Genomic DNA, 22,635 nt, shown 5'->3' with positions numbered 1-22,635 from the left:
AGACTGCGCCGCCTGATGAGATCCATTTAGCACGATTATTTTCAATAAGCCGGACAGGTGTGTGGTGACAAAAGCGGCATTATGACTGATGAGCGATTGGGATGGTGGGCCGCCAACGCCAATAACAAGCTAATTACGGGAAATTTCACAGCAGAGCTGGCTTGCCTCCGAAGCGGCCCATCGCTCGTCACACACCTGCGGGCACTAAATGGGATGAATGAGCCTGGGTGCCCGCCTGCACAATCTCATTCTGGGGAATTATGGGTCTCGTTACTGATTTGCCGCCGGGAGACAGGAAGAGGAAGAGCAATTTACGAGGGGACAGCTTTAATTAGGTTTACTTTCTTCTTTTCTTAAAACTTTCTTAGGGAGACCTGCCAACTTTACACAGAATGTATTGTGTCACCGAGATGACAATTAGAGAGGTACTAAAATACGGGAGCCACAAAATTTGTTTGCTGGCTGCAGGCCTCCGTTTTATTGCTATAAGTCTGTGCTGGGAGCAATGTGGGGGCCATGCAATGTGGGGGCCATTTCTGCCAACCTTCTAAAATGCTAGATGCCTGGTTACAAAGAGACATTGACTCAGATAATGCATACAGAAGAAGAAAGTCCATCTCCAGGGAATGTGGCTCCCCCATGTCATCACCCTTCCTATCCATTCACATTTTTTTTCTAAAGCTGCCATTTTCAATATCCTACAAATTCACTTGCCGTACTGTTACAGTTTGTATTAACCAACCTGACCGTCGGGACCCTTCGGGGTAAGACCGCGCTATATTAAGATTCCTCTCAACTCAACCGTCCAAGGCTCCATTCACACTTGTATGACTCCAAAGTTGCACCAAATTTGGGGTGCAACTTTAGATGGGTGCAACTTGGATACGACTTTGGCTTTGACCAGTGATAATGAACAACTGTTGCACACCAGTTGCATTGTATAACATTCAGGTTTGACTTTCATGCAACTTTTGAGGGTTAACATTGAAGTCTATGGCCTTCAAGTTGCACGAAAGTCAAACCAAAGTAATGCATGAACTACTTTGAAGGTGCTGCAACATTAAAACACAGAAATATGGATGGTTATTATTGGAAAACATGGGGAACGACTTGTCATGCAACTTTGAAGTCCAAAGTTACATGACACGTTGCACAAGTGTGAATGGAGTCTAATGCATTGCCCCCTCCATATGTAATTATTCCAGTTCAGCTTTCCACATAGGCCACAGTTCTTTATGAACATCATACACCTTATAATCTGATACTAATTACTATTACCTGGTATAACTAATTTTATATTGGTGCCACTAGCACTTAGTCACATATATTGAATAAGTTAAAGCCGAGTTCCACCCAGAAATGGAACTTCCGCTGTTTGGATCTCTCCCCCCGCCCCTCCCGTGTCACTTTTGGCACTTTTCAGGGGGGGAGCAGATACCTGTCAAATCCAGGTATTTTCTCCCACTTCTGGGGAAAATTGCAGCACATTGTGTGGAAATCTACACAATGTCCAGCAAATCCTCTTCTCCTGCAGGCTTCTGGGAGACATACAGGTCCCGGAAGACAGCAGGGACCAATTAGAACACGCAGTGCGATTCGCACATGCACAGTAGGGAACCAGGAATGAAGCCGAAAGTCTTAACTGCCTGGTTCCCTTACCAGGAATGGCGACGGCAGCACCCGGGAGTCGATCTGAAGATCGGCTGGGGTGCCGACATCGCGGGCTCCCTGGACAGGTAAGTGTCCTTATATTAAAAGTCAGCAGCTACAGTATTTGTAGCTGCTGACTTAATCTTTTTTTTCTGCCGCCGGAACTCCGCTTTAAAGCAAAGTCTATGTACTTAAACAGTTTGCCCACTGACAAAGAAATGATTGGTCTATAATTTTAATGGTATGTTTATTTTAATACAGTGAGAGACAGAACAAAAAAAATCCAGAAAAACGCATTTCAAAAGAGTTATAAATTGATTTGCATTTTAATGAGTGAAATAAGTATTTGACCCCTTCGCAAAAGATGACTTAGTACTTGGTGGCAAAACACTTGTTGCCAATCACGGAGGCCAGACGTTTCTTGTAGTTGACCTCCAGGTTTGCACACATCTTATGAGGGATTTTGTCCCACTCCTCTTTGCAGATCCTCTCCAAGTCATTAAGATTTTGAGGCTGACATTATGTGGATGGAGCTGAAGCTTAGAGTTACCTATTTTCTATGGGATGAAGGTCTGGAGACTGGCTAGGCCACCCCAGGACCTTAATGTGCTTCTTGAGCCACTCATTTGTTGCCTTGGACATGTGTTTTGGGTCATTGTCATGCTGGAATACCCATCCACGACCCACTTTCAATGTCCTTGGGTGAGAGAGGTTCTCACCCAAGATTTGACGGAATCTGGCCCCGTCCATGGTCCCTTTTATCCTTTTATGCAGTGAATTCGCCCTGTCCCCCTAGCAGAAAAACAGCCCCAAAGCATAATATTTCCACCTCCATGTTTAATGGTGGGGATGGTGTTCTTGGAATCATAGGCAGCATTCCTCCTCCGCCAAACACGGCGAGTTGAGTTGATGCCAAAGAGCTTGATTTTGGTCTCATCTGACCACAACACTTTCACCCAGTTCTCCTCTGAATCATTCAGATGTTCATTGGCAAACTTCAGACGGGCCTGTACATGTGCTTTCTTGAGAGGGGGCACCTTGTGGGCGCTACAAGATTTCAGTCCTTCACTCCATAGTGTGTTACCAATTGTTTTTCTGGTGAATATGGTCCCAGCTGTCTTGAGATCATTGACAAGATTCTACCGTGTAGTTCTGGGCTGATTCCTCACAATTCTCATGATCATTGAAACTCTACGAGGTGAGATCTAGCATGGAGCCCCAGACTGAGGGACATTGACAGTTATTTAGTTTTTCTTTTATTTGCGAATAATCGCACCAACTGTTGTCACCCTCTCACCAAGCTGCTTGGTGATGGTCTTGTAGCCCATTCCAGCCTTGTGTAGCTCTACAATCTTGTCCCTGACATCCTTAGACATTTCTTTGGTCTTGGACCATGGTGAAGAGATTGGAATCTGATTGATTGATTCTGTGAACTGGTGTCTTTTATACAGGTAACAAGCTGAGATTAGGAGCACCCCCCCCCCCCCCCCCAAGAGGAGGGACCCTATAGAAGATACCTGGGAGCCAGAAATCTTGCTGATTGATAGGGATTCAAATACTTATTTTACTCATTAAAGTGGGAGTCCACCGGGACTCCGCGATTTTTTATTTTTTTTTTTAAAAGCCAGCAGCTACAAATACTGCAGCTGCTGACTTTTAAATAGTGACACTTACCTGTCCAGCGCGCCCGCGATGTCGGCACCCGAAGCCGATCGCTCGCTCGGCTGCCGGGTCCCGCCGCCATCTTGGGTATGGGAATCAGGAAATGGAGCCTTTCGGCTTCATTTCCCGGTTCCCTACTGCGCATGCGCGAGCCGCGCGGCGCAATCCGGACGGTCCCCGCTGCCTCTGGGAGCTGTGTGTTTCCCAGCAGGCAGCGGGGCACTTGCTGAAGGGGGCGGGCGCTTGCGGAACGGAGGCGTAACCTACGCTCGTTCCGCAGAGCGCTAGCCCGGAAGTGGGTGCAGTTACCTGGATTATCCAGGTAACTGCACCCCCCCTCCCCCCTGAAAGGTGCCGATTGTGGCGCCGGAGGGGGGGGGGATTCCGATGAGCGGAGGTCCATTTTAGGGTGGACCTCCGCTTTAAAATGCAAATAAATTTATAACATTTTTGAAATACGTTTTTCTGGATATTTTTGTTATTATTCTGTCTATCACTGTTAAAATAAACTTACCATTAAAATGATAGACTGATCATTTCTTTGTCAGTGGGCAAATGTACAAAATCAGCAGGGGATCAAATACTTTTTTTCCCCCCTCACTGTATTTAGACACCACTTTGTATGCGTTTACAAACTACATACATTTCCTATTCAATACTATTGTATTTAAGAGTGCAGACAATAGATTATTGTATATGAACGATTGGCATGCTGTATATAAGCTATAATGGTATTATGAACTAATGCAGGATAAGAAAATCGATATAATACAAATGATATTATAAATAGGAGGATAAGTAGAATAAATTAGCTAATGATGCATATAGTTTACGTTTTTATGATTTTTTTTTTTTTTTTTTTAAGATACAAGCTGGCGACTTATTTTGCATACAAATTATTTATATGTAGGGCCTTGTGTATTATATTCTATATTTTCATGTAAATACATTTCGTCACTGGCAGTGTGTTCTACATACATTCTACTTTAATCAAACTGATTTTATTTTTTTTATTATCATGATTTAGATATGAGAACTGTAGTAGTCAATAAATGTGTAGCAATAATTCTTGTGTAATATGTGCAACAAAAGAATATAAAAATCTATCCATATGCAGCATAAAAAGGTAACGAGATGTTATGTCTTTAGGATTTTCAATCTATATGTAGCATTACGACACGTCTTTGTTCAAAAAAATAATAATAATAATAATAATTATATTATATATATATATATATATATATATATATATATATATATATATATATATATATATATATATATATATATGTATGTATATATATAATTGTCAAAAGTATTGGGACACCTGCCTGAACTTTAATGTCATCCCAATGTTAGTATGTAGGGTTCAATATTGAGTTGGCCCACCCTTTGCAGCTATAACAGCTTCAACTCTTCTGGGAAGGCTGTCCACAAGGTTTAGGAGTGTGTCTATGGGAATGTTTGACCATTCTTCCAAAAGCGCATTTGTGAGGTCAGGTACTGATGTTAGATGAGAAGGCCTGGCTCTCTGCTCTAATTCAGTCCAAAGGTGTTCTATCGGGTTGAAGTCAGGACTCTGCGCAGGCCAGTCAAGTTCCTCCACCCCAAACTCACTCATCCGTGTCTTTATGGACCTTGTGTTGTGTGTAAACTTATGTCCAATGCGGTTCTGCCTTTTAAAGTGGAAGTAAACTCCCCTATCGTTTTCAGCCAAGGAAGCTGCCATCTTTGCCTCTGTTTAATCTTCAACTGCTATGGTGCTGCACATGTGATTGGTTATGACACCAGCCATTGGATGGTTTGATAGTTTGGCTGAGAGCACAGCCAATGTGCAGTTAGCATTCCCGAGATGCCTTTTTTTTTTTTAACTGTTTAAATCGATGGGTTTACTTCCACTTTAAGCGAAGGGCTCAGCTTATTGTATGCTGCATGAGCACTGCGAAAATACCATATCAAAGTGGATATAAAACTGACTGCAATTTCCTGCCACAGAAGAGAAGAAAGCAAACGCCCCGCTTTCGACTTCTATAGCACTTAAGATGGTTGGCCCCAGTTTGTGTAGGGTGTGATGTGTAGCACACAGTGTCTACCTCCTCCTATCACCTAAGCCTCTATCTGTAGCACAGGCATGTCTTGATACGCTGCTCTGCGCTCTCTCTCTCTTCTTCTCCTCTAATTGGTTTCACAGGGGAACCTTTAAATAAAACAACAAACATCTCTTCTGAAAAAATAAAAATGCCCGGCACTGTCAGATATGCACAAGCAGAGAGGTGAGGCGAAAGGATCACAGGGAGAAAGATCGCATTGATCTCCGCCTCGCTTGGCGTAAGCCGCCGATGTTTGCCGGCCGTCTCATCTCAGACTGGTCTGATTCATTCCCTCAGAAATATTACGGACGGTGGAGGCTGCCTGGGTCAACAATTCCCAGAGGTGTCCATTACCGGGGGTGAGATCACAAAGAACAGAGTTTATCAAGCTACGCGGCGCACCAAGGGGAGACTTAAAAAGCAAGTCCAGGCTCGCATACATACATATATAAAAAGTGATCTTTAATTCAGTTATATATTCTTCCAAAAGTTAATTATTTTCCAGTTGGGCCATGAAGTACCTGAAAAATGGAAAATTGTATCAAATACCGTAATTACCTTTCCTGGTGCTAATCCAAGGAAGCAAATGTATCGTAGTATGCTGCCATGGTGGTGTCAGGAATACGGAAAATTGTATCAAATACTTGCCATGATTTTCCTTTTCTGGGGCCAATTCATGGCAGCAAATATATGGTAGTATGTTGCCATGTTGGTGCAAGAAAATCAGAAAATGTTATCAAATTTTTACCATAATTTTTCTTTTCTGGGGCCAACTCATGGCAGCAAATATATGGTACTATGTTGCCATGCTGGTGCCAGGAAAATTGCCGTAAAATCCATTTCTCTGAGTTCATCGACAGACACAGTACCTCCTTAATCTTGACCATTGGGTTATATCGCCTCCGCAGGAGTAGGACTAGGCAGAACAAAACACACCTGGCTATGCCCATGGGCTGTCCTCAGTCAGTATATAACCCCCTCCCTGCTCTAGGTATTCAGTTTAGTAGAAAACAGTAATAGAAGTATCAAAAACTCCATTGAGGGGTGGGTGCTGTGTCCGTCAAACTCAGAGAAATGGATTTTATGGTGAGTACAAAAATCCCATTCTCTCTTTTTCGTTCAATGGACACAGCCCCTCCTTAATCTTGACCATTGGGACGTCCAAAAGCAGTGCCAAAGAAAAATGAGGGGTGGGCAACATAACCCAAGGCTAACCACAAGAGCCTTAACCAGGACACAGGAGCCCCATCTTCAATAAAACATTTTTAAAGAAAAAAAAGACACCTTGAGTGCCGGTTCACACTACCGCGACTTGTCAGGCGACTTAGCCGCCTGACAAGTCGCGCTCCGTTCTGTACTACGGAACCGTTCTAATAGGAGCGACTCAAGTCGCTCCGACTTAGAAAAAGGTTCCTGTAGTATTTTCGGGGCGACTTCAGGCGACTTGCATTGACTTCTATACAGAAGTCATTTTGCAAGTCGCCGCTGAAATCGTGTGCAGGTCGCGTCTGTGAGACGCGCTGCAAGTCACGTCGCCCCTGTGTGAACGGGCACTAAGAGGAAACCAGCTGCTTAAACAGCAGCCTGCAAAACCTTGCGGCCAAAAGAAGCATCTGCGGATGCCAAAATATCTACTTTATAGAATTTAGTGAAGGAATGCACTAATGACCAAGTGGCCGCCTTGCAAACCTGTAATACTGATGCTTGATGATGGAAAGCCCAAGAAGTACTCCCGAGTAGAATGCGCCGTGACAGGGAAAGGAGGAACCTGACCTTTAAAAGAATAGGCCTGAGTCACAGTCTGTCTGATCCATCTGGAGATGGTAGCTGAAGAAGCAGCCAACCCTTTCCTTGGTTCTTGTGTAACCAAAAAAAAGTGAGTCTGACCTCCGGAAGGACTCAGTGGCTGCCAGATACACACAAATCATACGAACCACATCCAAGGTATGCAAAGCAAATGCCTTGGGATGAGCCGGCTTGGGACACAAGGACGGCAACACAATGGGGGTTATTTTTTACGAAAAGCAAATCCACTTTGCACTGCAAGTGCACTTGGAAGTGCAGTCGCTCTAAATCTAAGGGGTAGATCTGAAATGAGTGGAAGCTCTGCTGATTTTATCATCCAATGATGTGCAAGCTAAAATGCTGTTTATTTTCCTTGCATGTCCCCCTCGGATCTTCAGCGACTTTACTTCCAAGTGCACTTTCAGCGCAAAGTGGATTTTCCTTTAGTAAATAACCCCTAATGTCCTCATTCAAATAGAAGTCAGAGACAACCTTGGGCAGAAATGACGGACAGGGACGAAGAACCACTTTATCTCTATGGAGTACTAAATAGGGACTACGACAGGATAATGCCAACTCCAAAACCTTGCGGGCTGAGGTAATAGCCACCAAGAATGCCACCTTCTGGGACAACGTAGGAAAGGGAATCTCCTGAATATTCTCAAATGGAGGTTTCTGAAGAACCGATAGCACCAAGCTTAAATCTCATCGAGGAAAAAGACTGTACAGGCGGAGCCACATGCCGGACACCTTGAATGAAGGTACGAACTTAAGAGTGAGTGGCTAGGGGGTTGCTGAAAGAAGACTGCTAAGGCAGACACCTGGCCCTTGATGGTGCTCAAAGCCAACTTCTGCTCAACGCCCTGTTGAAGAAAAGCTAAGATCCGAGCCACAGAAAAGGCTTGAGGTTGAACACCAACCGACTCACACCAAGAACTGTACGCTTTCCACCTACGATGGTATATCTTACTAGAAGTGACTTCCATGCCTGCAGACTGCAGCTATGTGCTAGGCTGGCCATGACATTGCCTCAATGGACGGAGACTGGCCCGCGAGTTAAGCATCTGGCAGGGTCGCATATGAACTAGCTCTGGTCCGAGTCGCAGCGGTTCCCTTGGCCGACAGCTCCCACTTCGGTGGCGAGGTGTTCTGTCTGGAGGGTCACCCGCAAGAAATTTTTGTATGAATATTCATACAAATGTTCGTTTGAAAATCTACTATAGTTGACTAAGTGGTTCTAAAATTTTTTTACCCAAAAGTGTTTCTAAACCCAGGAGCCTGCATTCACTATATCTGGTCTCTCACAGTACACAGAACATGGAAAAGCAATTATTTTAGTAACTATAAACTGCTAAATACCTTTTCCCATCAGCAGTCTATAACAGTCTTGTGACTTCTATCAGTGTCTGCTTAAAGCTTGTAGGAGAAGTTTTCATTCTCTCCCGATTGCCCTATGAGACTGCAGGACCCCTGACCCTCTGTCTGGATGGTGCTGATTGGCCCTGTGCTGATCACATTCACCCTCCCAGGGAAAAGGAAAAAAAAACTCTCAATACACACCGAACTGAGCATGTGCAGCTCTGCCCCCAAGGCTCTGTTCTATCAGGAGATGGATTAGGGACTGCAGAAGAAGGGTAGGATCAGAGGAGACAGGGCCAAACAGCCTTTTTACACAATGCTAATTAACCCCTTAGGTTTCACAGCGAGTATAACAAGCATGCTTTACTGAATATACAGACTGATTTTACTGTTGAGTTTAGTAACACTTAAATGCATTACGGGTAAGAAAAAACAAAAAACCCTTTCACTAAATGTTTGCTTCATTTCCTTCCTACTTACCCGAGTCCCGTATTGATCCAGTGCCGTGCCCGTCTTCAGCAGTGCTAATCTTTTTCCCGGATCTCACAGAACAGATTGACAGCAGAGGGAGCCATTGGCTCCTGCTGCTGTCAATCAAATCCGGTGAGGAGGGAGTGGGGGCGGGGCTGAGCAGCACTGTGTGTCTCTATGGACGCACATAGCCCGGTTCAGAAGTGAGCCCACGTTTGCCCCCATAGCAATTGGCTTGCTAAGGTGGCAGACACAGAAGAAGAGGAGCCAAGAGTGCCAACGGGGGACCCCAGAAAAGGAGGATCGGGGCACTCTGTGCAATACCAGGGAACAGAGCAGGCAAGTATATGTTTTTTTTTTTAATTTTAGGTAAAGCAAAACAAGTTTTTAGAATCACTTTAAGACTTTTCTTGCATTTGAATTGGTTTTAGGTGCAGTGACGTCATCAGAGTTTGGGCCTTCCTTTTTTCAGTTGGATACATGTTTTTTTTTGTGTGTTGCTTACAACAGATAATTTGTTTGGTGTGATTACACAAGTCACATATTTAAGCCGGACACTCGGGTCAAAGAATTGTGTTACTGACACCGATACACCAACAAATGATGTGTTCGCAAATACACGTTTTTATCGACCAGCAGCTGGCCAGTGTAAATAGGAGCAGCACCGGGGCCATTCGTATCCCGCTTTATATACACACAGGGAATTCGTTTTAGCGTGACCCGCTGACTGCGGACAAACAGAAAAGTGGAATTCAGCGAAAGATAACCGACATCAAATAACACGCATCAGTCGCTCTGTGATCCCCGAACAGCCGCAGCTACGAAATGGGAGTCCATAACAGGCACTGAGGGAGCGCTGGGCAAATACGAGACTACGGATGTACTCCGAATCCCCAAGAAAAGGTCTTTATACGTATACTTTTATATTATTGGAATTATTAAACATTGCAAGAGAAACCTGCAGTTTAACCACTTCAGCCCCGGAGGATTTGGCTGGCCAAAGACCAGAGCACTTTTTGAGATGCGGTCGTGCGACGTGGCTCCCAAACAAAATTGACGTCCTTTTTTTCCCACAAATAGAGCTTTCTTTTGGTGGTATTTGATCACCTTTGCGGTTTTTATTTTTTGCACTATAAACAAAAAAAACTGTGACAATTTCAAATAAAAAAAATAAATAAAAAAAAAAGCATTCTTTTTTGCTTTTTGCTATAATAAATCTCCCCAAAAAATATATAAAAAATGTTCCCCCCCCCTCAGTTTAGGCCGATATGTATTCGATTGGTTTGCGCAAAAGTTATAGCATCTGCAAACTATGGGATATATACTGGGATTTTTATTTATTTTACCAGTAATGGTGGCGATCAGCGATTTATATTGGGACTGTGATATTGCGGCGGACATTCAGACACTAACTGAAAATTGTTACACTTTGTGGGAACCAAGTAAAAATTTACTGTACTAATGACACTGCTTGGGAAGCGGTTAAACATCAAGGGCGATCAAAGGGTTAAATGTGTGCTTAGCCAGTGTTTATGTGTACGGTGTTTTTACTAAGGCAAGTAATGGATTGTATTCTCTGTTTTGCGGGGAAAGAAAATCCATTACTTCCCCGCCGACAGGATAGGGCTCTGCCCTGTGTAAATTTCAGATGATCGACGGGTGCCAGTGGTAATCTATTGGCTGGCACTCGCTGATTGATCTCTGCTGTGTTTAATCACAGCATGGCCAGGCCCCCCGCCGACGCATGAGTGGGCACCCTACCCGGAAGTGCTAGATCATGTACCTAGTACATGATCTGGTGCAACAGAGCCACCTTATATCTGTGTTACATGGTCGACAAGTGGTTGAAGCAGATCTTTACTACATCTGAGCACCGCAAACCAAAAACACTATTTAATTCATTTTTAATGTTACCACCCCCCCCCCCCCCCCAATATCTCCATCCTTTATTTCATTGAGAAATCATCTTGAAAAACACCCCCTAGCATTTTCTGGTCGTGGCCATCTTGAGTAAGGGCAAATGATTCATGTAGCATTTACTTCCTGGACTCCATCTGCCCTTGGCTCAAGCATGCATACAGGAGAGTGTTTTTAGCTGAACCCCCCCCCTCTCCTGAAGACTCATGGAATGTATGACATTTTCTTAGGCAAGAAACCAGAAAGTAACTAAAGAAATGTAAAATAAAAGTTTAAAACTAGTAAATAAGATACTTTTTTTTATCTATATGCTATAACGCCAATGCACAGTATATAAAGTGCTGCGTACACTGATGGTGCTGTATAAATACCTGCAACATATACATGAAAATAAAGTAGACAAATAATGCTGCAATATCTCCTTTTAGCGCACGTCCCTCACCTTGGTGATCTTGGGGTCGGTGCACCGGCTCTGCGGCGTGCTGACGTGCATCCACGGGTTCTCGTACATGGGGCAGTTCTGGCGCAGGGTGCACTTCTTCTCGCTGACGCACCAGCCGCACTCGAAGCGCGGATCCGATTTCAGACACAGTCCACAGCTCTCCCGCAGGGCTGAGCACTTGTACAGGTGGGCTGCGCAAAACAAACCAGACAGTCAATAGTTGTTTGTGCGGAGGACACATTAATTAATAACACGCCTGTGCTAATTAGCAATGCATTACAAACACCGGGCTGCGGAACGCAAGATAAAATCCAATAGCTCAAAACGCCGGAAGGGAGAACGGCAAAGACGACGCTTGGTTACCACACGGCGGACCTCGTGAATTAAAGGGTCTAAAAGAGGACCTGTCTGTGTTGTTCACAGGGACCAAAGCCTGCTGCCAGGACAGGCAATAGGAAAAATACAGGAGGTGGGCAACAGCAGTTCCAGGTTAGATCAGCTCCCAGAGCAAGGCTGTGGAATGGCGTCCCCCTCCCCAGCTCCTAATACTTGCAGTAGAATGGTTGTACCGCCCTATGCCTATTCTCTGACTCCTTGCTGCAGCTGCCCATGGTTGGCATGGAGTGTGAACTACACATGCGTAACTACCCTGTTTCCCTGAAAATAAGACCCAGCATGATTGTCGGTGATGGCTGCAATATAAGCCCTACCACCCCCAATAAGCCCTAGTTAAAGTCCTTGTAGGTCTTATTTTCAGGGTAGGGCTTATTTTGCAGCCATCACCGACAATCACGCTAGGTCTTTTTTTGGGGGAAAAGGGGTAATTGTTTGCTTTCTATTAAATAGAAAGTAGTTGTGCATGCCATGGTGGTGCGCGATGGGGTGGAGAGTGGGTACATTGAAGAACAGGGTGACCAGAAAAGCAGACATGAAGACCTGGCCTGCTGGTTACCAGCCACTGATTCAGAACATGTGTGAAGTGAAGGGGTGCCCCCCTTCACCTTATCGATGAGCCATGGGCGGCTGCCCCTCCTGCCCACCCCCCTGTCCCAGCCTTGAGCAAGAGATTGATTTTTTTTTTAACACTCCTCTACATGAAGATGAATGCCTAAGCTGGAACATTTCTCACCTTGTATGTTCTGAGGGTTGTCAATGACAAAATGGCCATTCCAGACCACAGACAGATTGACGGGCAGGTCGCTGACGTCATTCCCTTCGTAGTTATACTGCAAGACAAAAGCAACCACAAAGCAATAAGCAAGAGGAAAACAACAAATCCAAACATTCATAGAGATAGGATAAACCTTATATTTTGCCCAGAATTAAATTTTTTGAAAGTTTGCTGTTTAAAGTAGAACTAAAAATCCAAAACGTTTTTTAAATTTATTTTTATTACTTTAAAGAGTAAGGGATTTTTGTTTTTCCCCATCAGGGTCCATGTCTTTCTTTGTTCACTGGTGCGCAGTCATTTTGGAACAGGAAGGGACCATCCCCAAACTGTTCCCACAAAGTTGGGAGCATGAAATTGTCCAAAATGTCTTGGTATGCCAACGCCTTAAGAGTTCCCTTCCCTGGAACTAAGGGGCCAAACTCAACCCCTGAAAAACAACCCCACACCATAATCCCCCCTCCACCAAATGGTTTGGACCAGTGCACAAAGCAAGGTCCATAAATACATGGATGAGCGAGTTTGGGGTGGAGGATCTTGAGTGGCCTGCACAGAGTCCTAACCTCAACCCGACAGAAAATCTTTGGGATGAATTAAAGCAGAGACTTATTTTCAGGGGAAACAGGGTAGGGCTTATATTGCAGCCATCACAGACAATCACGCTTTTCCCCCAAAATAAGACCTAGCGTGATTGTCGGTGATGGCTGCAATATAAGCCAGGCCTTCTTGTCCCACATCAGTGCCTGACCTCACAAATGCACTTCTGGAAGAATGGTCAAACATTTCCATAGACACACTCCTAAACCTTGTGGACGGCCTTCCCAGAAGAGTTGAAGCTGTTATAGCTGCAAAGGGTGGGCCAACTCAATATTAAACCCTACAGACTAAGACTGGGATGCCATTAAAGTTCATGTGCGTGTAAAGGCAGGCGTCCCAATTTTTTTTAAACATTATAATGTATGCGTTACCTGGGTGGCAAGATGTTCAGTGACTCAATGTCAGTATTAGAAAATCACAATAATATGAAAGTTAAACTTGCAGCTTCCAATCTTCCCCAGCCAAGTGCTACGATCACATAACCTGGTCGTCATTAGAGATGGCAGAAGATCAGACAGACCCCAACTAGTAGACATGCAGTGACATGGGGGATTTGCAAAGCACTATAAACCAGGAGGCAGAATTTGTGTAAGTAATGCGCTAATTTGACTTTCGACCAGGTACAATTATCGTTACTAAAACATGGAAAAGCAGTAAGGCCGCCATAAAATGTAAAATTCAGGTGCGTTTCCCGGTTCAGAAACCATAGGTGCTACATACAACCGCCCATAGAAACGGCTGCATGCATGTATGTATATGCTGGTATTTGGTAAGTACGGGCATACGTACGCACATTCGACCCTTGGATGCAGACGGAATCCAGGGACATTTGTCAAACACCATTATCTGTCTCCTTTTTATATTGTAAAGTGCTGCGTAAACTGTTGGCGCTATATAACTCCTGTATGATAATAATAATAATCTATGTAAAGCTGATCTCTTTCCCTTTGTCATTATCCAACAAGCTATAGGTCCCTTTTCAAGTTAATCCCATCTTTCTAGAGAACATATGATGAATGCGGACCCCCTAGGTAGGAGTGGTGCGCACTCCGACAAATATAAATTGCCGGGCTTTATATAGTATGACATCACTTCAGATACAGCGAGATACGAATGACCTCTGACCTCTGCACCACTTATTCATGACAAACCTCTTGAAAAGGGCTCTGATTATTAGTCCCGTTATGCTGGATGAGTCAACGTGGAACATACGGCATTCTGGGGCCGTACTGACAATACAGAGAATACGACTCCCCCCTCCCCCCCCACCCCACTTCAATCTCAACCAAAGTGTCACAGCACGGAGATAAACGGCCTGTTGTATTTACAGCAATGAAATGGCTTCAAATGCTGACTGACAGCTACAAATGAAAATTAAACATCCAAAGGAGACGAAGATAGAAGATAAAAGGGTGAGAGGGGAAGTAATGACTTCAATAGTCACCCAGCAGGTGTCAGGGACTATTTTATGTAAAATGGAGACATAACATAACCCAGTGATGATTTCAGAAAAAAAAAAAAAAATTTCATTGTTTATGTGAGCAAAAGATTTCCTTGATGCTCCGGCTCTCATAATAAAAAGGCGTTACGTAAAGCTTTTCTTGCTCTTCTCCTGCATGAGCTGTGCTGCCACCTTATGTGGTCGAGAGGCGGGCACAGAAGTCCGATCCTGCAGAGGATATATTAGCAGCTTTCTCACCAAAAATAAATGATATAAATGTGTTAGAGTGTATCTAAAGCCACCTTTTTCAGGTTTTAGCTAGATTAGGGTATGGATAAAAAAAACTTCCATTTATTTTTTGCTGCCATGTGCCCCATTAAAGGATTCCAGGTATTTTTACAGCGTTACACTGGTCCAGCTTGGAGCAATGTAACTATGTATATACTCATACCTGTGGGATCCTCTAGAACAGTGGTCGCCAAACTTTCTAAACAAAAGGCCAGTTTACAGTCCTTCAGACTTTAGGGGGGGGCCAAGACTAGGACCAGTGGGAGTAAACAATTCCCCATCTTTGGCATCAATGGAAGGAATAGTGCCGCATCGATGCACGGCATAGTGCTCCATAGTTGGCATGGATGCAATGCATAGTGCCCCATCGATGGAAGGAATAGTGTCCCATTATTGGCGTCAATGGAAGGAATTCTGCCCCATTGTTGGTGTCAGTGGAAGGAATTGTGCCCTTTTGATGGTGTTAGTGGGAGGAATAATGCCCTATCGCTGGTATGAGGGAAAGGAATTACGCACCATTGTCGGTGCCAGTGGATAGCAGTGGCGGTGAGTCCATTAAGGGTGCAAGGGTGCCACCCCCTCTCTCCAGCCACCCCCCCCCCATGTAAAATGGATAGATTCATGCATATGCATTAGGCTCTAATAGGCTTCCAAAGAAGGTGCATTGCGCCCGCAGTCCACCCGGGTATGTTAGCAAAGCTAATGAACATTCGCTTTTCTAACACTGAACCGCCTCTTAGCCAATCAGGAGGCATGAGTCCAATATCCATCACCTGATTGGCTGAAGGCAGAGGCGATCCGATTGGATGCCTAGCAGAAAGAAGAGACGCACGGGAGGACAGAGAACAGCATGCAGGAGCCATCCCCTGACCCGTCACCAGGATGGGGCAAGTGTGTGCTGGTCAGATGGCGGGTGGGGGGGGGGGTCACAGAGGTTGCATAAGATGGGCACAGAGGCTCATATTATGGGTATGGGCATAGAGGCTGCATAAGATCGGCACAGAGGCTCATATTATGGGTATGGGCATAGAGACTGCATAATATGTGCACAGGCCGAGAATGATGGGCACAGGCGCTGCATATGATGGGCACAGGAATAAAGGCAAGCAAATAGCAGCAGTTTGGTGACCACTGTTCTAGGAGCTGGACATCTCTGTACAGACATTGTTACTCCAGTGATCACCACCAGTTTCCGCATCCTGTACCAAGCAGCTGTCTGCCTGCCTGCATTGTGAACACAAGAGGTTGGCTGTTTAGGTATGGGAGCCATTCAGAGAATGCTTTGTATTTTCTCAATGAATGCAAAGCGCTCTCTGATTGGATAAGTTGGAGAGCTGGGGCAGTGACATCATTCTCCACCTAGTCCAAATCAGAGAACTGTTTACATTTATTGAGAAAATGAAAAACTATTTTCTGAATGGTGCCCATGCCCCACAACTGATCTCCTGGATAGTTTCAAGGGTCCTCTTCGTCGAGGCTTGTGTCCCGTTTGTTAACATGTGTACTGGACTGGAATGGAATGGAAGGACTCAATGAAGGCCTACCCAGAATCTATTGAAGAATCCCTTCAATAGTATCACTTAAGTGCTGATGGAGTACCTCTAAACTCTGAAACGCGTTGCCTTTTTATGACTTAGGAGCCTGAATATATATAAATCTTGACTTTATATGTTCTGCTTTTGGCCTTTTCATTCTTCCACACCCAATCTTTACTTGAGCAAAGAGACAATACTCCTGGGGTGGGGGACTTGGAATCATCTCCTCTATACTCCTTATGACCTGATTAAAGTGGTTGTAAACCCATGGGGAAAAAAAAAATCGACCTGCAAGACAAAGGCATAATGAGCTAGTATGCATAGCATACTAGCTCATTATGAATAACTTACCTGAGAACGAAGCCCCCGAAGTGGTTCTCCGTCTTCATGTCCGCCGCTGCCATGGATCCTGGAGTGACTTCCGGAGCAGCAATGACGTCACTCCCGCGCATGCGCATGGGAGCCGACACTCGCGGCATATCGCCGCGAACTGCGGCCTGCCCAGTGCGCTGCTGTCTACGGCACATGTGCCGCAGACAGCAGTGGCTGTCTTCGGGTAAATATCTCCTAAACCGTATAAGTTTAGGAGATATTTCTTGGACCTACAGGCAAGCCTTAATCTAGGCTTACCTGTAGGTCAAAGTGGTTTGTAAGGGTTTACAACCACTTTAATAACAGTTACTACTTTAAGAGATTCAGAACGCCACACTTTTTTTTCTATCTCCATCAATGAATACTTCAAAAAAATTATTGACAGGAGTTCTAATTCTTCCTTACTCTACCCAAAAACTAGAAGAAAAAAAACAATGGCTTTAGATATACTTTTGCATTCATTCTAATCCTTGACTGAGTACTTATGTAGTCTGCAATGTCTGGTCTCCCAATCTGTATGCTTGTTCCAGGGATTTAGCTCACTATGTATTGAAGCAAGGATCAGTATGAAGGGTACAGGACTGTCACCTTAAAAATCAAAGTGGCAATAGTAGGGAGAAGCAGCCAATAAGATTTCAGCTTTCATCCTTCGGGCAGATAGGGCAGTGCAACAAAACAGGTGATTGGCTGCTTTGAGATGCTTAGCATGTTGCAGTAGGAAATAAAGACTGATCAAGAAGACCCCGTGTTTTGCAGGAGGGCCCTCATGGTGCAGGCCGTTGTACTCCTCTATGCGCTGCCATTGTAAGCTTTGCTCGGAGCGGGGGGCACAAGGCTACAGTGGGATTTAGCTGTGAGAGGTACGACACCATCCTAAGTGAAACTGGCATTTTCAATTTGTACTCTGACATGTCTCATTTGGGACCCTGGGATTTTCAGAAGGCACACCGGCCTGAGGTTGCCCAACGTTCATTTCGGCATCTTCCTTGTCCGGCCCAGAAGTATGAAGCTGCTATTTACCGACGCCGAGCATGAGAGGAGGCTGGCCTACAACCACTCAAATAATTCAAACTTGGAACATTCCAAGCAAAATGCAGGGAAATGGCTAACTACTAAATACATGGTTACCGTTCTACCAGCCAAAGGATTAGTAAATCTCTGCAGCCAGTCTTGTGATTTGCATCCATTTGCTAAATTGCAAAACCAGGCAAGTAAAACACTTGTTTCAGGATTCCGATTCCTATATTAGTCCATTTCCAGTCTGCAGACAATGAATCAGCTCCATTGCCTCTGTCCAGATAGCAGGAAGGTGTCCAGGAATTGGATGCTGAAGCAGGAAGAAGAGTGATCTGTCTGGCTGTGCAGTGTGGCAAAGGCATGCAAAGCACTAGATGGCCAAATCCTAAACCATTGTATTTTAATGGAGTATTGAGTGGTTTACCTGGAGATTCCCTATATAAAAAACATTAAAAAAAAAAAAAATCTTCACAGAGAAAGAAAGGAGGAAGAGAAAGAGGAGAGAGAGGAAAATAAAGGAAAGGCAGAGGGCAAAAGAGGAGAGAGAAGCATCAGTACAGAAAGCAAGAGGAGAGAGAGGGAGAGGAAAGAAGTGTGGTAGAAGAGACAGGAGAGGGAGAGGAGATGTAGAAAAGAAAACGAAGACGGAAGGGAGAGAGGGAGAGGAGGGGAAGACGGAAAGAGAGTGGAGGAGCAGAAAAACGAAAGGGAGAGAAGAGAGGAGCAGAAAAACGGAAGGGAGGGAGGAGAGGAGCAGAAAAACAGAAGGGAGAGAGGAGGAGAAGACGGGAGGAGGAGGAGAAGATGGGAGAGGAGAGGAGGAGAAGATGGGAGAGGAGAGGAGGAGAAGAGGAGAAGACAGAAGGGAGAGAGAGAGAGGAGGAGAAGACAGAAGGGAGAGAGAGAGGAGGAGAAGACAGAAGGGAGAGAGAGAGAGAGAGGAGGAGAAGACAGAAGGGAGAGATAGAGGAGGAGAAGACAGAAGGGAGAGAGAGGAGGAGAAGACAGAAGGGAGAGAGAGAGGAGGAGAAGACAGAAGGGAGAGAGAGAGAAGGAGAAGACAGAAGGGGGAGAGAGAGGAGGAGAAGACAGAAGGGGGAGATAGAGGAGGAGAAGACAGAAGGGGGAGATAGAGGAGGAGAAGACAGAAGGGGGAGATAGAGGAGGAGAAGACAGAAGGGGGAGAGAGAGGAGGAGAAGACAGAAGGGAGAGAGAGGAGGAGAAGACAGAAGGGAGAGAGAGGAGGAGAAGACAGAAGGGAGAGAGAGGAGGAGAAGACAGAAGGGAGAGAGAGGGAGAAGACAGAAGGGAGAGAGAGGGAGAAGACAGAAGGGAGGGGGGGGAGGAGGAGAAGGCGGAAGGGAGAGGGGAGAGGAGGAGATGGCGGAAGGGAGAGATGAGAGGAGGAGATGACGAAAGGGAGAGAGGAGAGGAGAAGGGAGAGAGGAGAGGAGAAGATGATGGAAGGGAGAGAGGAGAGGAGAAGATGATGGAAGGGAGAGAGGAGAGGAGAAGATGATGGAAGGGAGAGAGGAGAGGAGAAGATGATGGAAGGGAGAGAGGAGAGAGGAGCCTGCTTAGCACTCACTCTCACATACTGTTTTTAAATTTCTCCAAGATCCCAATCTTACGTTGGAGCCGCTGCATATCAATAATGAAGGACGGGGTAGCCAGTATGCAACTTTGCTGATCTGGTAAATCAAGATCTCTGGGAGTCAGCAGGAGGCATGCTTCCTCTGAGCCCAATACCAGCATTAGGAGGGACAACAAAAATCAACTTGAGTTTTTAATTTCATTACCATGGTTATGATCCATCATCAGTTAAGATTTGATTTGAACAGAGAAAAGCCTTTTAATTCGCCAACAGACCCATAAAACCGTCATCTACCATTAGATCACCATTCACCATAGGGCTGCATAGCATAAGGCACGATGACCACACACTTGCCACTGCCTGAATATCTGTGAACACCGTGGAGCCACCTCTCTATCTTCTTGGTTTCGAACAACCAATGATCATCACCCTTTCCATGTCCACCTCAGTATTTTCTCCTCCTGAAAATCAGCTTGCAAAAAAACACTCCAAACAGAAGCCCGATATCAAATTTTATCTGGTGTGCAGGAACACAAGGTCCAGCTACATTTCAGGTCCTCTCGTTGGCTGAACTGAATGAAGCTATTCATGGTCTTTGAAGGAAGATGTCAACGAGCCGAAGGCTGGTTTTATGCATTAGCCGGGAGTCACTCCCAGTTCGGAGAACCATTTCAGCTCGGGGGACACCGTTCCAATCTATTTTATTATAACCAAAATGATTTACGACTCCTGTTTATTGAAAAGTTTAAACGCACAGCTTTAGCAGCTGCGACGCCAAGTGAAATCTTTTCCTCGTGCCGCGCGGTTTTTACACCACCGCTTATTTTTGACTACGTCCCTTAACCCGTTGCCGGCCAAACTGTCAGTCTCACTTTGCTCGGCATGAGAGGCCCGGCGTTCCATCATATTAGAAGGTGACAAGCCGTAATTCGGAGATAATGATGCTGTGAATTACTTAGAAAGAGATCGCACGGGGCAGGAGGTCAAAGCGAATCCTGCCGCTGCGGCTTCCTGCTACATTATCTGCGGCAGCAAATGAGATTAGGGGCCCCCCTCCCAACCAGGAGTTGGGGATTGCCCCGGCTGACACATCAACGTGAGTGGATTAACGCAGAGATGCGAGCGGTGTGCAGAGCACCTCGAGCCCCCCTGTGAGCGAATTGGAGAGAGAGGCATCTGGATGAAAGCAGGAGACCGCAATCCATGAAAAGTTATGTTCCCGCTGGCGATTGCGTGCGGTTAGGAATGAACCAATCACAACAAATCTCCACTTTTACACCCCAAAAACGACCCCGGCAACTGCGTATAGATATACAGTGGATATAAAATGTCTACACACCCCTTGTTAAAATTTCAGGTTTCTGTGATGTAAAAAAAATTAAAAAATTAAATATAAATAAATAAAAAAACGAGACAAAGAAAAATAATTTCAGAACTTTTTCCACCTTTGATGTGACCTATAAACAGTACAACTCAGTTAAAAAATAAACGAAATTCTTTTAGGGAGGCAAAGTAAAAATAAAATAATGTGGTTGCATAAGTGTGCACGCCCTCTTAGTGTGTAACCGAGTTCAGAATTGAGCAATCTCATTCAAACTCATGTTAAATAGTACACACTTGATATCATTTAAAGTGCCTCTGATTAACCCCAAATAAAGTTCAGCTGTTCTAGTAGGTCTTTCCTGACATTGTCTTAGTCGTATCCTACAGCAAAACCCATGGTCCGCAGAGAGTTTCCAAAGCGTTAGAGGGATCTCATTGTTAAAAGGTATCAGTCAGGAGAAGGGTACATAAGAATTTCCAAGGCATTAGATATACCATGGAACACGGTGAAGACAGTCCTCATCAAGTGTAGAAAATATGGCACAATAGTGACATTACCAAGAACTGGACGTCCCTCCAAAATTTATGAAAAGATGAGAAGAAAACTGGGCAGGGAGGCTGCCAAGAGGCCTACAGCAACATTAAAGGAGATGCAGGAATATCTGGCAAGTACTGGCAGTGTGGTACATGTGACAACAATCTCCCGTATTCATCATATGTCTGGACTATGGGGTAGAGTGGAGGATGGAAGTCTTTTCTTACCAAGAAAAAAAAAACAACCAAGCCTGGCTAAATTTTGCAAAAACACATCTGAAGTCTCCCAAAAGCATGTGAAAAAAATCTGTTACGGTCTGATGAAACCAAGGCTGAACTTTTTGGCCATAATTCCAAAAGATATGTTTGTCACAAAAACAATACTGCACATAAAGAACACCATACCCACTGTGAAGCATGGTGGTGGCTTCATCATGCTTTTGGGCTGTTTTTCTTCAGATGGAATAGGGGCCTTAATCAAGGTAGAGGGAATTTATGAAGAGTTCCAAATTCCAGTCAATATTGGTACAAAACCATCAGACTTCTTCTAGAAAGCTGAACACAAAGAGGATCTTCATCTTTCAGCATAACAACCCAAAGCATACATCCAAATCAACAAAGGAATGGCTTCAGCAGAAGAAGATTAACGTTTTGGAATGGCCCAGCCAAAGCCCAGACCTGAATCCGATTAAAAATCTGTGGGGTGATCTGAAGAGGGCTGTGCTCAGGAGATGCCCTCACAATCTGACAGATTTGGAATGTTTTTGCAAAGAAAAGTGGGCAAACATTGCCAAGTCAAGATGTGCCATGCTGATAGACACATACCCAAAAAGACTGAGAGCTGGAATAAAATCAAAAGGTGCTTTGACAAAGTATTAGTGTAAGGGTGTGCACACTTATGCAACCATATTATTTTAGTTTTACTTCCCTCCACCTAAAAGATTTCAGTTTGTTATTCAACTGAGTTGTACAGTTTTATAGGTCACATTAAAGAGGAAGTAAACCCTGATGGGTTTTACTTCCTCTGTCTCCCTGCAAAGGTAAAGAATAATGGGCTACTATGCATCGCATACTACCCCATTATGTGTCACTTACCTGACACAGGAGACAGCGATGTCACCGCTGTCCCCTGTAGCACGAAGCGTTCATCTCATTTCCGGGTATTGCTGCTCTGGCCACTCACAGCGCCGGAGCAACGATGAGGTCACTCCCGCACATGCGTGCGGGAGCTGCAACTAACGGCATAGCGCCGTTAGCAGCGGCATGCTCAGTGTGCTTGCGCGCCGTAGACAGCGGTGCCTGTCTCTTTGTAGATATCTCCTAAGATATTTCTTGGACCTACAGGTAAGCCTTAATCTAGGCTTACCTGTAGGTCAAAGTGTGTTGTAA

General features: G+C 44.8%; 1 protein-coding gene across 1 annotated transcript in view; it reads right to left on the bottom strand.

Annotated features, from left to right (window-relative positions):
* Positions 1-22,635, bottom strand: part of PLXNA1 (plexin A1) — a gene marked incomplete in the record, with an annotated part of 497,669 nt that overhangs the window by 99,069 nt on the left and 375,965 nt on the right. Inside the window, 2 exon segments of the mRNA XM_077451741.1 lie at positions 11,377-11,567; positions 12,506-12,602. Coding sequence (XP_077307867.1) covers positions 11,377-11,567; positions 12,506-12,602 — 288 coding nt within the window.

This window comes from Lithobates pipiens, unplaced genomic scaffold, assembly GCF_037356315.1.
Source record: "Lithobates pipiens isolate NorthernLeopardFrog02 unplaced genomic scaffold, aLitPip1_a1.2 Scaffold_23, whole genome shotgun sequence".
Taxonomy (NCBI): Eukaryota; Metazoa; Chordata; class Amphibia; order Anura; family Ranidae; genus Lithobates; species Lithobates pipiens.
This window is presented reverse-complemented; position numbering and strand designations above follow the sequence as displayed.